General features: G+C 44.1%; 1 protein-coding gene and 1 long non-coding RNA gene across 2 annotated transcripts; both read right to left on the bottom strand.

Moving 5' to 3' along the window:
* Window positions 1–817: 817 nt before the first annotated feature.
* LOC308666142 (proto-oncogene Mas-like) lies at window positions 818–5037 on the bottom strand. The gene is made up of 2 exons (XM_081324721.1): window positions 5007–5037; window positions 818–1954 (listed from the first exon to the last, which is right to left on the bottom strand). Exon 2 carries the CDS (start codon window positions 1909–1911, stop codon window positions 952–954), a length of 960 nt encoding a protein of 319 aa, XP_081180847.1. The 5' UTR covers window positions 1912–1954; window positions 5007–5037; the 3' UTR covers window positions 818–951.
* Window positions 5038–5056: 19 nt separating this feature from the next.
* On the bottom strand, window positions 5057–13668 carry LOC308666148. The gene is made up of 4 exons (XR_014026045.1): window positions 13559–13668; window positions 12689–12782; window positions 10129–10189; window positions 5057–5067 (listed from the first exon to the last, which is right to left on the bottom strand). It is a non-coding gene; the product is annotated as an uncharacterized lncRNA (long non-coding RNA).
* Between the last annotated feature and the right edge of the window lie 2510 nt (window positions 13669–16178).

Here is a 16178-nt window from a genome sequence, read left to right as displayed (position 1 = left end):
ATCTATCTATCTATCTCTATCTATATGTCATCTATCTATCTCATTCTATCTGTCTATCTGTCTATCTATCTATCATCTATCTATCTATCTATCTATCTATCTATCTATCTATCTATCTATCTATCTATCTATCTATCTCTGTCATCTCTCTGTCATTTCTCTCTCTCTCTCTCTCTCTCTCTCTCTCTCTCATCTCTCTCTATCTCATCTCTATCCGTCTGTCTATCTGTCTGTCAGTCTATCTGTCTATGACTGATCTAGAGAAACACACAGACACACACACACACAACCTTTATAAAAACCCTCTGTTCTTAAAGTAGCCACATTTACAGAATTACAGAATACAAACCTAGATGAGGTTTGTGAATGAGAAGGAAAGTTTACTAGGGTCCTTCTAATCTAGATCTTTGCCAGGTGAGGTTGGTGCCAGCTGGAAATAACGACTGGAAATGTCTATAAAAGATTGACAGGAAGGAAGTCTTAAAATGATAGAAGTGATGTATCTTCAGTCAAGAAAGAAAGCCACTAATGAATGATTATTAATAATGAAATCTTATTTTAAAATATAATTGAATGATATTATGTAACCGTAACCTCTATGGCAGATTTTCCCCTTTTCTTTCATCTCCATTATATGTATATAAATGGGCATGTCACAAAGAGAAATGCATAAAATAAATTACACATTAAAAAAATCATTCAATAAGATTTATTCACAACAGTAGTTATAATGAAATAAAAAGGAACTATATTGACTAAAACATTTCCTGTTAAACAAGTGTTTCAGATTGAAAAATACTGAGACAGCGATACTTCCTATTTCCATATCTTTGTTTTTAAGTCCTTTGCTTACTAAATTGTATCCATTCTGTATATTCTCAAGGAAAGCATATTTTTTGTCCCAAATAAACCTATAGCTTCAAATATTGTATATGCAATGTTTACGACCCTTCACAACTGGTCTTCCTTCATGGTTTGCTGCTCTTCCGGGCTGCCCTTCTCATCCTTGAAGACTCTTTCCAGAGCAACCTTGTATGACGCTCTGGGCTGGTTCTTTCCTCTCTTCTTCCTCCCAACGAAGAAATAAAGGAGGGGGTTGATGCTGCTGTTGAGAGAAGCACATCCTATCCCGATGGTCATGAGGAGGAGATTATAGGTATCAAAATATTCAATGACATAAAAGACATTCATTGGGAGAGAGAAAAGGAGGAAGAAAAGGAGAGCCAGCAAGATGGTGGTGAGCAACTTCCTTTGATTGTGTTGTGATTTAGATCTCATGTGAACCCAGAGGGTCACAGTAGAAACAATCATGAGAGGTGTACAAAGTAAACCATTCACAATCAGCTGATAAAGGAAAGGTGAACTTCCAGATCTTCTGGTCTGGTGGAGAAGGAAGTGCACTGCAGAGAGCAGGAAGGAGAGGATCCAGATGAGGCCAACAACCAGGGTGGACAAATATGGAGGACGATGGCAGCGATGCCAGAGTGGGAAGAGGACAGCCACACACCTGTCCAGGCTGATGGCCGTCAGCAGAAACTGGCTAGCAGAATAGGTGAAGAAAAAAAACTCAAAAAGTAAGAAGAAAATGGTATCAACCATGTATGTTCTTTGATTCAGAGTTAACACTGTCACAAATGTAGCTGCCACAATGAGGGATGTGAGGACCCCAAAATCAGCAATGGAGAGATTCAGGATGTAGGTGGTGAAAGAATTCCTCTTAATGGAAAAGGCCAGGAGATAAATGGTCCTTCCATTTCCTACCAGGCCTAAAATGCAAATAAGGGCAATGAACCCATTGATAAGATTTCGTGTTAAATTATCAAACAGTTGAGCATAAGGTGAATAAAAAAAATCTGGTATTTCAGAAATATTTGGAGCAATTTTTGTAGTATTGACAGGAAAGTTGACCATTTCAGACCCATTCTCAGAGATTTCAACAATATTACTGATTATCCTAATAACAAAAAGAGACAAAATTAGAATCAGTCCTTTTTAGAGAAATACATACATATATACTGTACATACATACATACATACATACACACAAATGCACATACACACACACATACACAAACATTCACACACACACAAACACACAGGCCGACACACAAACACACGCACAGACACTATAACGTCATTTGGACAGTCATCGACCTGTTCTGCAAGCAGGCGCATTTTGTGCCGTGCAAAGGATTGCTGTCAGTCTGGCGGCTGACATGGATGTTTATCACCCACATCTACCACCTGCATGGAGTGCCTCATCGAATCATCTCGGACCAAGGGGTGCAGTTTACGGCCCAGTTCTGGAGGGAGTTTGTCTGCTTCATAGGATCCTCCCAGGGTCTTAGTTCAGCATCCCATCCTAGTACCAACGGGGCAGCAGAGCGTGCAAACGCTGTGGTGGAGCGATATTTACGGTGTTACGTGTGATATCAGCAATCGGATTGGGTGGACCTGTTGGTATTTGCTGAAGTGGCACATAACAACGCAGTCCATAGTAGTACGGGATTCTCCCCTTTCAGGGTGGTATCTGGTCATGACTTCGTCCCCATCCCTGAGTATGACCAGGGGAAGCCCCTCCCATGTTAGCCCAAGGAATGGATGGAACAAATGGGGGAGGTGTGGGGAATGGTGACGAAGGCATTAGAGAAAGCTGCAGAGATGAGCAAAGAACAGGCAGATAGGAAAAGAAGGCCCTTTGAACCCTTCAGGGTGGGGGACCTAGTTTACCTGTCCACCAAATATCTACGGCTCCAAGTACCAAGTAGAAAACATGGTCCCAGGTTCCTAGGGCCTTTCCGGGTAACACAGGTAATCAACCCTGTGACGATGTGGCTCCAGTTGCCAAGGTTTTTGGATAAGATTCATCCAGTTTTTCACAGTAGCCTGCTGAAGCCTGCCAGGGTAACACCCTGTGGATTAGGGAAGGGGGCCCCTGTACCTGTACCTGTACCAATTTGAAGTACAGGAAATCCTCGGCGCTAGGGTGAGGAGAGGGAGAGAACAATCCCTGATATTGTGGAAAGTTTACCCTATGATGAAAGCCTCATGAGTAACTGAGGTGGACGTTCATGCACCCTGCCTGGTCTGGGCATTCCATCGCAAGCACCCGGAGAAGCAAGGTGGGAGATGGGTGGAGTCCTCCAGTCGGGTGGGCGGTCACTCAGATGCAACCTCTTGTCTTCCAGGTGGAGCCTTGGTAGGGGGAGCTGCCTGTTGAGCCCCGTGGGCCCGACACTTCATGGGGGAGACAACTACGTGTATTGGCCATGCGTCTGCCACCCAACTGGCCTTGGGTGGCCTGGGCCCTGCCTCCGAGCTGTCGCATCACCGGCCTGAGCTTCTTGCTGCTGCAGGCCTTTCCGGACACCTCCGTATGCCGGTCGGCCTCCAATTGCCTCTGGTGGCCATGCCTGCACAGACGGGCCTTCTGGCTGGGCCTGCCTACTCCCAGCTGGTCTCGCCATCCTCTGCCGCTTGCCAGCTGGTCGCCATACCTGCACAGACAGGTTCTCCAGCCGGACCTGCCCATTCCCAGCTGGTCCCGTCGCCCTTGGCCGCTCGCCAGCTGGTTCCAGGTGTGCTGGCAGCTGCGGACACACAAGTGGACCCTCCAGCTGCGCTTATCGGTTGCCAGACGGCATCTGGGCCCTCGGTCACCAGCTGGTGGCTTTCCAGGATCCAGGTAGACACGGCTAAATACCTGGGCCCTCCTGGCCAGTCTACAGTTGGACAACTATTTAGCGGTGAGGCTCAGGATGTTTTAGGGTTTGTGGAGGCCAATTCAGGGTGTGGAACACCTGGTGTGGCCAGAGGTGGTGGGGTTGGATGTCTGGGGTTCAGGGTGGGGGTTACCTGGGGTACTTACATTGTTGAGAGCAGCATGCCGGAGAGGGGGAAGGCGGACTAACGCACACACGTGGAGACGCAAAAAGGAACTGAAGGGGAGGGGGAAAGTATATATGGCTGCATGGGCGGATGTTGGTTTGTGATGTGGGGGAAGAGCTTGTGTGTCTGCTGGCTATTTATATGCATTGGGAGTGATGTGCTGCCAACACTGAGTTTGTTTCCTTTGGAGCTGAATAAAGCGACCTTTGGTTTCTCACCCGTTCCGTCTGGCTGTTGTGAGTGTGCTTCTACCTGCGGACGTGGTCGTGACACCTTGCTTTAACTGCCAACCTTTTGGGCACCAGGGACCAGTTACACGGAGAGAGGTTTTTCTGTGGACTGGTGGGTGGGGAGAGTGGTTTTACGTGCTGCCGGCATCTCGCAGATGGTACTTCTGTTGTTTGCACGGCCCAGTTTCTGGCAAGCTGTGGCCATGGACCAGGGGTTCAGGACCCCTGCTTTAGAGAGTAGGGGATTACAAGTGTGCAGACAGGCATACAATGTGAAATGCACTTTGAGGGGAACACACTACTACTAGCAGTTAGCTTTCAGTGTGTAACTGATTAAGATCTTGTCAATTTCACTCAGAGTTTGTTAACTCTAATAAGCATCGTTAGCATTTATTAGAGAAAAGCTGCTCAGTTCGATACTCTAAAAGGTCCAGAGAATTTGAAACTACATTTATCAGATGGAGGAAATGAGAGCAATAAGTAGCACATGTCCTCCTTTTAATAGATGTGTGGTTACTCTCGGTTAGGGAAAGTTATAATCCAAGTTTCTGGAGATCTGTGGTTGCTGAACTTTTTCCCAAGAAAAGGAAAAAGGTGGTGGGTGTATAGGTGGAGACTATATGTGACCCTTGTCATATAAGCAAGGAAGTCCCATGGATTTCAACAAAGACCAAGAAAGCTGAAGTGTCCTCCTGATTATGGGGAGAGATTATATGGAGACTTGAGCAACCTCCACCATGGACTATTCCCTTCAAAGAAAGGCATCCTGTTCCACCAGTCACAAATGGGCTGAGCAACATAGCAATTCTCCTTTTGGAATATTATGAAACTACTGGACGGCGAACTGCATTCCTGCAAGGAAAATGTTTTGTATCCTAATATACTTACAAGTGGTATGTCTCCCAAACAGCAGGAAAGTCATGTTCTATTTTGGGGAATGATGCGTCACCTACGAAAGCGATAATAGTAAACCATTATTTTGATTTATAACAGCAGACAGCATAAATGCTAATGTGCTTTATAAACTTCATCCACACTGATTCGTTTCTTTCTGAATGGGAGTCTGTGAATGTATCAATAAAATAATCCCCAATAGGTTTTTTCCCATAGATAGTTATTAGACAGTAATCAGTCTTTGTGATCCTCTAATTATTTAACCTGATAATTAATTCAAAATAATTTTAAAAGTGCTCATTTTAAAAAGGAAAGTATTTTCTCCACTCTTTTTATTCTTTCATTTTTAGAAATGCTTCTATGCGTCTAATCTTTTTTTTCCTAATTAAAGAAGAACCAAGAGGCTGATTTCATCCCTTGTGTCCTTCCAAAGGAAAATTCCAGGTTGATGTCGCCTGTCGGACGTGACAGGTATCAGTTTGTTGATATTCTTACATTCTCCGTAAGGCTTACTATATGAGTAATTCCATCAGAAGTGTGAATGCGCTCACTGAATGTTTTCAAAATGCCAATGCAATCCCCAACTCATGATTTGCTCTAGAGTCTCAATTCTTGAATAAACTCAAAATGAACCCTTGAGGTTTTCGTTATCATTAGTTATCAGTTATCACAAAGGAAAGGAAATTATATCTATGCTGGTCATACCTCCTGAGTAATTAAACTGCTGCTCCATTCTGCAAAAAGTGTTTGCTTGCTTAGAAAAGTTCAAATCCGTGGATAAGGTGGACAACCTGAGGCAGTGTAATTGAAGGGGAAATACAATTATTAAAAGAAAACAAACTTCTGACTGTAGTGGGGTGCCCCAGGGCTCTGTTCTGGGCCCAGTGCTCTTCAACATCTTCATTAACGATTTGGATGAGGGGATAGATGGGGAACTCATCAAATCTGTAGACGACACCAAGCTGGCAGGAATAGCCAATACTCCAGAAGATAGGCTTAAGATACAGGAGGATCTGGACAGACTTGAACACTGGGCACTATCTAACAAGATGAAATTCAGTTGTGAAAAAAGTAAGGTTCTACATTTAATAATAATAATAATAATAATAATAATAATAATAATAATAATAATAATAATAATAATAATAATAATAATAATAATAATAATAATAATAATAATAATAATAATAATGGACCTTGGAGGTCATTTAGTCCAACCCCCTGCTCAGGCAGGAAACCCTATACCATTTCAGACAAATGGCTGGCCAGTCTCTTCATAAAAACCTCCTCCAGTGTTGGAGCATTCACCACTTCTGGAGGCAGGTTGTTCCACTGGTTAGTTGTTCTAACTGTCAGGAAGTTTCTCCTTAGTTCTAGGTTGCTTGACTAGTTTCCATCTGTTGATTCTTGTCCTGCTTTCAGGTGCTTTGGAGAATAATTTGACTCCCTCTTCTTTGTGGCAGCCCCTGTGATATTGGAACACGGCTATCATGTCACCCCTCACCCTTCTCTTCATTAAACTACACATACCCAATTCCAGCAACCGTTCCTTATATGTTTTAGCCTCCAGCCCCCTAATCATCTTTGTTGCTCTTCTCTGTACTCTTTCTAGAGTCTCGACATCTTTTTTACATCGTGGTGACCAAATCTGGATGCAGTATTCCAGGTGTGGCCTTACCAAAGCATTGTAAAGTGGTATTAGTACTTCACACGATCTTGATTCTATCCCTCTGTTAATGCAGCCTAGCACTGTGTTGGCTTTTTTGGCAGCTGCAGCACACAGCTGGTTCATATTTAAGTGATTATCCACTAGGACTCCAAGATCTCTCTCACAGTTACTACTATTGAGCAAGGTACCACCTATACTATACCTGTGCATTTGATTTTTCCTGCCTAAATGTAGAACCTTACTTTTTTCACAATTGAATTTCATTTTGTTAGATAGTGCCCAGTGTTCGAGTGGTGCTCCAGTTGTTTTGGGATTGCACCCAAGTCGCCTATTACTATTGGTACTACCCTTGCTTGTCTTTGCCACAGTCTTTCTATTTCTATTTGCAAGTCTTTGTGTTATTGTTATTGTTATTGTTATTGTTATTGTTATTGTTATTGTTATTGTTATTGTTATTGTTATTGTTATTATCATTGTTGTTGTTGTTGTTATTGTTATTGTTGTTCTTCTTGTTGTTCTTCTTGTTGTTCCACTTATTAATTGTTCTAAGTATCAGGAAGTTTCTCCTTAGTTCTAGGTTGCTTCTCTCTTTAATTAGTTTCCATCCATTGCTTCTTGCTCTGCCTTCAGGCGCTTGAATAGCCTGACTCCCTCTTCTTTGGGGCAGCCCCTGAGATATTGGAAGGCTGCTATCATGTCCCCCCTCATCTTTCTCTTCATTAAACTAGACCTACCAAATTCCAGCAACCCTTCCTTATATGTTTTGGCTCCCAGCCCCCTAATCCTCTTTGTTGCTCTTCTCTGCACTCTTTCTATGTCTTTTTTACATCGTAGTCACCAAAACTGGATGCAGGATTCCAAGTGTGGCCTTACCAAGGCATTCTAAGATAGTATTATCACTTCATGTGATCTTGATTCTATACCTATTAAGATTGACTGAAGTGAGACCTGAGAGGTCTGTTATCATACCGTACTGGGGAAAAAAATTGCTGCTAAATTGAAATTTGTTACGGGGCAGAAGACTCTGCTGGATTAGCTGATCCCATACTAAAGGGCTCCTGGTCCTACCTTGGTCTCAAAAAGGAACGTTTTGCAGATAATAAATGACCCCAACACAAACTCCGCCTTTCCTGCAAACATACCTGGTGACAGCCAGTGACAGCCAGTCTGGCAAGCAACGCGAAGAGCGGCAGGGCTTTATTTTTGCACCGTGGAGCTCCCCCTCCCCCTCCTCCCAAACTCCCCCTCTCTCCCCCCCACTTCCCAGAGCTGAATACAGGGTATTAAACGGCGGCGGAGGCTTGCAGAACGGCGGATCGAGCCTCTGTCGCCGGCGGCTGGATCCACGCTCCGCAAGCCTCTGCCGCCGGCTGGATCCACGCTCCGCAAGCCTCTGCCACCAGCGGAGGCTGGAACCGCGCTCCGCAAGCCTCTGCCGCCGGCGGAGGCTGGATCCGCGCTCCACAAGCCTCTGCCGCCGGCTGGATCCGCGCCCTGCAAGCCTCTGCCACCGGCGGAGGCTGGATCCGCGCTCCGCAAGCCTCTGCCGCCGGCGGAGGCTGGATCCGTGCTCCACAAGCCTCTGCCGCCGGCTGGATCCGCGCCCTGCCGCCGGCAGAGGCTTGCGGAGCGCGGATCCAGTGGGGGGGAAATGCCCTTTAGCAGGATTTGCCTGCATGTCTCAAGTGCTACCTAATGTGCTTTCAGCCTCAGTCGGCCACTCCACATTGTAATCACGAAGGTAGCTCTCTAACGGAAAGGGAAGGGAAGGGAAGGGAAGGGAAGGGAAGGGAAGGGAAGGAAAGGAAAGGAAAGGAAAGGAAAGGGAAGGGAAGGGAAGGGAAGGGAAGGAAAGGAAAGGAAAGGAAAGGAAAGGAAAGGAAAGGAAAGGAAAGGAAAGGAAAGGAAAGGAAAGGAAAGGAAAGGAAAGGAAAGGAAAGCCCACCATCTCTCCTCTGCCGCTCGCTCTCGCCGCTCCAGCCCTGGCGAGCCAAAGAGACGAAAGGCCCCGAGCGATAGGAAGGGGATCTCTGCCCTAGAGCGGGAGGGGAGAGGGAAAGGGGGGGAGGAAAGGCCCGATCGCTTTGTGTTGAGCTGGTTCAGCTCAGCCGGACTAGGCGGGGCTGCGGCTCCCAGCTGATGCCGCCGCCGCCATCCAAGTCCGGCCGGCAAGAACTTTTTTTCTCCCCACCCCGCAGTGACGAGTAAAGCGTGACTTACTTCCTCCTCCATGCCCACGTCGCCTTCTCGCCCAACAATCCCAAGTAAGGGGCGGCCTCAGAAAGGGGCTCTAACTTTCCCCTACCGCTCGAACTTATCTTGGAGAGGAAGGCAAAATCGGGAGAGGGAAGAAGAGCGAGGACTGGAGCAGCGCTTGCCCGGCTTCTCTCCCCTGCAGGGAGCGGCGGGGTCGGTTCCGCCTCCACCATGTTCTCTCTCGAGAGCCTTGTCCCACCCGCAAAACGCCAGCGCCGCCGCCGCCGCCCCCTTCCTAGCCAGCCCTCAGCCGCTTCACAAGCACCCGTTGCCGGCCCAGTTCTATCAGACCCGCGCGGCGCCGCACGTACTCCGTTTACACGGCCCCCGTACTTCCCCCACACGTCCCTTCTCCCGCCTCCTTCCCATAACGGCCTCTACCTACCGGACGGCGCCTCAGCTCCCCGTGTCCGCCGCCGCCGCCGCCACCCTGACCAAACCCTCTCTGCCTGCGCGCGCCCTCCCTCCCTCCCTCCCTCCTTCCTCTCTGTCTCTAGCTGGGCGAGGCTTCCAGCTGTCGCCGTGACGCTGCACGCCCAGCTTCTCTCTGATTTCCCTGGCCCAGTCCAGTGATGCTTGAGAGGAAAAAAAAAGCGAGCGGGCGGGCGAGGGGGGGAGGGAAAGGCGAGAATGAACGCTTTGTGTTACCTGCCATGAAACCAGTCCTTGCAGGCGTCGCACTCTATCATGAAGCAGGTTACATCGTAGGGCAGCCAGGCAGCGGAAAGAAGCAGGCAGGCAGGGCGCGGAGGTCCGGAGACCTGCCGACGTTTGGGGAGGTTTGGGGAGGTGCGCGCGCACCTCCCCAAACCTCCCCAAACTTCGGCAGGTCTCCGGACGGCGGCGGCTTGGGAGAGGTGCGCGCGATCCCGGAAGCACCGAAGCCTCGGCCGCGTGCAAGTCCTCGGTAAGTTCTTTCTTTTTTGTTCACTGGAGTATAAGCCGAAGTGGATTTTTTCAGCCCAAAAAGTGGGCTGGAAAATTCGGCTTATACTCAAGTATATACGGTAATTATATGGAGAGTTGAGCAACTTCCACTAAGGAAGATTCCCTTCAAAAGAAAGGCATCCTGTTCCACCAGTCACAAATGGGCTGAGCAACATAGCAGTTCTCGTTTTGGAATATTATGAAACTACTGGACGGCTAACTCCATTCCTGCAAAGAAAATGTTTTGTATCCTAATATACTTACCAATTGTACATGTGCCAAATATCAGCGAAACCATTTTCTTCAATGGGGATTAGTGCAATAACTAAGGAAGCAATAATAGTCAGTCATTATTTTGATGAATAACAGCAGGTAGCAAAAAATGCTAATGTGCTTTAGAAACTTTATCCACCTGGCGAATGGGAGTCTGTGAATGTATCAATAAAATAATCCCAAATAGGGCTTTTTCCCCCATCATTGCCCTGATGCCTATTTGCCAATAATCAGTCTTTGTGATGCTCTAATTATTTAACCTAATAATCAATTCAAAATAATTTTAAAAGTGCTCATTTTAAAAAGGAAAGTATATTCCCCCCTCTCGTTATTCTTTCATTTTTAGAAATGCTTCTGTGCGTCTAATCTTTTTTTTCCTAATTAAAGAAGATCAAAGAGGTTGATTTCATCCCTTGTGTCCTTCCAAAGAAAAATTCCAGGTTGATTTTGCCTGTCGGACGTGATAGGTATCAGTTTGTTGATATTCTTAAATTCTCCGTAAGGCTTGCTATATGAGTAATTCCATCAGAAGCCATTTTGTGAATGCACTCACTGAAGGTTTTCAAAATGCCAATGCAATTCCCAACCCCAGGAGGGAGTGGACCATAGGAACTCATGATTTGCTCCTACGTTTTCAGTTGTGGAATAAACTCACAAATCACTACGAACCCTTGAGGTCTTTGTTATCAGTTAAAACAATTGAATGCAGAATTCCAGAGAATAGCTAGAAGAGATAGGAATGCCTTCTTAAATGAACAGTGCAAAGAAATAGAAGAAAACAATAGAATAGGGAGGACCAGAGATCTTTTCAAGAAAATTGGAGAGATGAAGAAAAATGGAAAATGGGCATGATAAAGGACCAAAAGGGCAGGGACCTAACAGAGGCAGAAGAGATTAAGAAGAGATGGCAAAATTACACAGAAGAACTATACAAGAATGAGCTTAACGTCCCTAATAATCACAATGAGGTGGTCACTGACCTCGAGCCAGACATCCTAGAATGTGAAGTGAAGTTGGCCTTAGAAAAGCTGAGCAACAACAAAGCTAGTGGAGGTGACAGTATTCCAGCTGAGGTATTCAAAATCTTAAAAGACGATGCAGTAAAAGTGCTACACTCAATTTGCCAGCAAATTTGGAAAACTCAACAGTGGTCACAGGATTGGAAAAGATCAGTTTACATTCCAATTCCAAAGAAAGGCAGTGCCAAAGAATGTTCAAACTATCGCACCATTGCACTCATTTCTCATGCTAGTAAAGTTATGCTGAAAATCCTACAAGCTAGACTTCAGCAGTATGTGGATCGAGAACTACCAGAAGTACAGGCAGGATTTCAAAGAGGCAGAGGAACTAGAGGTCAAATTGCCAACATACGCTGGATCATGGAGAAAGCTAAAGAGTTCCAGAAAAACATCTACTTCTGCTTCATTGACTATGCTAAAGCCTTTGATTGTGTGGATCATAACAAACTGTGGCAAGTCCTTAAAGAGATGGGCGTACCAGACCATCTTATTTGTCTCTTGAGAAACCTATATGCGGGCCAAGAAACAACAGTGAGAACTGGACACGGAACCACTGATTGGTTCAAAATTGGGAAAGGAGTCCAGCAAGGCTGTATACTGTCGCCTTGCCTATTTAACTTATATGCAGAGCACATCATGAGAAAGGCAGGGCTAGATGAATCAAAAGTTGGAATTAAGATTGCCGGAAGAAACATCAACAACCTAAGATATGCAGATGATACCACTCTAATGGCAGAAAGTGAAGAAGAACTAAAGAGCCTCTTGTTGCGGGTGAAGAAGGAGAGTGCAAAAGTTGGGTTGAAACTTAACATTAAGAAAACCAAGATCATGGCATCCGGCCCTCTCAATTCCTGGCAAATAGATGGGGAAGAAATGGAGGTAGTGACAGATTTTATTTTCCTGGGCTCCAAGATCACTGCAGATGGGGACTGTAGCCAAAAAACGCTTGCTCCTTGGGAGGAAAGCCATGGCAAATCTAGACAGCACACTAAAAAGCAGAGACATCACCCTGTCAACAAAAGTGCGTATAGTCAAGGCTATGGTCTTCCCAGTTGCAATGTATGGCAGTGAAAGTTGGACCATAAAAAAGGCTGAGCGCCAAAGAATTGAGGCCTTTGAACTCTGGTGCTGGAGAAGACTCCTGCGAGTCCCTTGGACTGCAACGTGATCAAACTGGTCAGTCCTAGAGGAGATCAACCCTGACTGCTCTTTAGAAGGCCAGATCCTGAAGCTAAAACTCAAATACTTTGGCCACCTAATGAGAAGGAAGGACTCACTGGAGAAGAGCCTAATGCTGGGAAAGATTGAGGGCAAGAGAAGAAGGGGACGACAGAGAATGAGGTGGCTGGATGGAGTTACTGAAGCAGTAGGCGTGAGCTTAAATGGACTCCAGAAGATGGTAGAGGACAGGAAAGCCTGGAGGAACGTTGTCCATAGGGTCGCGATGGGTTGGACACGACTTTGCAACTAACAACAACAAAAACAAAGGAAATCAAATGTTATATATAATATAGTTTTCATGCTGTTCATACCATCTGAGTAATTAAATTGCTGCTCCATTCTGTAAGAAGTGTTTGCTTGCTTAGAAAAGTTCAAATTTGTGGATAAGGTGGACAACCTGGGGCACTGTAATTGAAGAGGAAATACAATTATTAAAAGAAAACAAACTTCGGACTGTCAAAATGGCTGAAAAGAATTGTGTTCTTGGGGATTCAAAGCTATTGTCGGTTTGCCATTCACACACAAAACTATTACTATTAATACTACTACTACTACTACTACAACTACTATTATTATTATTCTCATGCATTAAAAATCTTTTTTATATTAGTTTTTAGCTGGGAGCAGTTGAATGAACAGTTTTCCTTATGTTCACATTTTGCTCTTTGCTCATTTGCATACATACATCAAAATGCTCCAACACTGTTTAAAATGCTTTGATGCTCCTAGCTATTTTACAGCAATAGCACTTAGACTTGAATTCCACTTCATAGCACTTTAAAACCCTCTCTAAGCAGTTTACAGAGTCAGCCTATTGCCCCCAACAATCTAGGTCCTCATTTTACTGACCTCAGAAGGATGGAAGGCTGAGTCATTTTGAGCCGGTCAGGATCAAACTGCTGGCAGTCGGCAGAATTAACCTACACTACTGCATTCTAACCACTGCACCACCACGTCTCTTCAATACATATTAAGATTGACTGAATACATGAGAAGACTGTTGTCATACCGTACTGGAAAAAAAATTGCTGGTAAATTGAGATCTGTTACAGGGCAGAAGACCCTGCTGGATTAGCTGATCCCATACTAAACGTCTCCTAGTCCTATGCTGGTCTCCATAAGGAACGTTTTGCAGATAATAAATGACCCCAACACAAACTCTGCCTTTCTTGTAGACATACCTGGAGATGATGGGAAGAATCTCCAGATGGAATCAGCTGGTCTCTTTGGGAACCTAAGGCTGCGATCTTTTTCCAGTGAATTACGTTAGATAGCACTTGATGCAGTTACAGTCAGAAAGAGGAATTGAGCTGGACCAAGCTGCAAGCTTTCAGACAAAAATAAGAATAACTTGTCTGACGTTCTTCTCTGAATTTCGCAACTTTGCACAAAGCATGCAAAAGAAGCAGTTAACGATATAATCATATCTTAAAGAAGAATCAACCAAAATGTACCAGACTGAGATCTCAACCTGGATCTCAAATTCCTGGAAACTAGCCACTGAAATGAAAAACATCTTATGGCAGCCATAGTTAATTGTGAAAACAATTTCCTTTTATTATATATTATTTATTTTATTATTTATTATTTATTTATTCATATCTTAAAGAAGAGTCAACCAAAAGGTATCTAAACCTGACCTCAGATTCCTGGAAACCAGCCACTTAAAGGACGAAGATCTAAGGGTCACAATTGTTAACTGTGACAGCAATTTCCTTTTATTCTTTATTAAAGTTGTATGCTGCCTATATCACCATTAAGGTGACTCTGGTGGCTTGTTAAGCTAATGCTCCATGAAACAATGCAGGCTTCCCCCATTTTGATCATTTAGTCCTGTGTGCAAATCTTGGTGGTGAGGATTTATATTTAACCATATGTAGTCTTTCTTAAGTTGGTTTAACCAAACAGGCAAAACCTTGAAGGACTTTTTTTTTTGCAACTGGAAGGAGATGATTCCTGAAAGGAGCAGAAATCTGATTTAAGAGAGAGTACTGACCGGTCCAGTTTTTGTGTTGGAAACAACTATCTCATGTCCTTCCCTGATGTGTTGCTCTAGGGTTTTATAATTGCAGTTGTAAATGTAAAGGTAAAGGTAAAGGTTCCCGGACACATGCGTGCTAGTCATTTCCAACTCTAGGGGCTGATGTTCATCTCCATTTCAAAGCCAAAGAGCAAGCGCTTGTCTGAGGACGTCTCCATGGTCATGTGGCCAGCATGACTAGATGCCAAAGGTGCACGGAACGCTGTTACCTTCCCACCGTAGTGGTCCCTGTTTTTCTACTTGCATTTTTTTACATGATTTCGAACAGCAAGGTTGGCAGAAGCTGGGACGAGTAACAGGCGCTCACTCTGCTACGTGGCACTTGGGATTCGACCCGCCAAACTGCCGACCATCTGATCAACAAGCTCAGCGTCCTAACCCACTGAGCCACCGCGTCCCTTTTTCAGTTGTAAGTCATAGTTATAATTAAATGAGGCACCACGTGACTCCTTGTTCAACAACCAGAATTACAGCACTCTGAATTCTAATTGTTAAATGATCGCTCAAGTCATTAAATGGGGGGAGTCCCAGGTAAGAATCATTCTCCCCACCCAGCTCACTTCCATCTATGTTCTTTTGGACACATTGCACAATGACAGTAGAGTGGGCAGCCCCAGGAGCATCTACTGCACAGGTGACCTTCTGCACCAAGAGCTGTTTCCAAGATGGCAATCCTTTCCCTCTCTATGTAGGCTTTGGAAAAGAAAATAATTCCTGATGCAGCTGCTGGACATAACTATCAAATGGTCAAGTGCAGGAAACTAAGAAAAATGCAACAAGCTTCTAAGAATAGATTATTTATTGCTCTTTGCCAATAGACAGGAATCTTGCCAGAGTAAAGCACACTCAGCCTATCTATCGGATAAATACTTTTGCAGATTTTAGAGAAGATTCCTTCTGATCCTCTTTCTGCATACCAATCTCAAAGCTGATTTTCCTTTTAGCTCCTTGTGAAAGAGGCCTTACCTCCTGCAAACATGTCTCCAATTGCATAGCACAAATCAAATGAAATATTTATTTTGGTCATAGACCAGCATAATAAGGGCAGAATGCAAACAAAATCTCAAAAAAAGTATAAAATGCATAAATTGGAAAATATTCTGAAACAAACTACTTCTATTTCTATTTCTATCATTTCTATTATTTCTATTTCTGCCTATCTATCTATCTATCTATCTATCTATCTATCTATCTATCTATCTATCTATCTATCTATCTATCTATCTATCTATCTATCTATCTATCTATCTATCATCTATCTATCTATCTATCTATCTATCTATCTATCTATCATCTATCTATCCCTATCCATATGTCATCTATCTTTATCTCATTCTGTCTGTCTGTCTATCATCTATCTATCTATCATCTATCTATCTATCTATCTATCTATCTATCTATCTATCTATCAATCAATCTATCTATCTATCTCTGTCATCTCTCTCTCTCTCTCTCATCTATCTCTATCTCTCTGTCATCTCTATCTTTCTGTCTATCTGTCTGTCAGTCTATCTATCTATAAATCTATCATCTATCTATCTATCTATCTATCTATCTATCTATCTATCTATCTATCTATCTATCTATCTATCTATCTATCTATCTATCCCTATCTATATGTCATCTATCTTTATCTCATTCTATCTGTCTATCATCTATTTATCTATCTATCTATCAATCAATCAATCAACCTATCTATCTCTGTCATCTCTCTCTCTCATCTATCTCTCTCTCTCTGTCATTTCTCTCTGTCTGTCTAT

Source organism: Vipera berus (genome assembly GCF_964194415.1).
Source record: "Vipera berus genome assembly, chromosome: 3".
Lineage (NCBI taxonomy): Eukaryota > Metazoa > Chordata > Lepidosauria > Squamata > Viperidae > Vipera > Vipera berus.
Note: the sequence above shows the minus strand (reverse complement) of the source record. Positions and strands in the feature narration are given on the sequence as shown.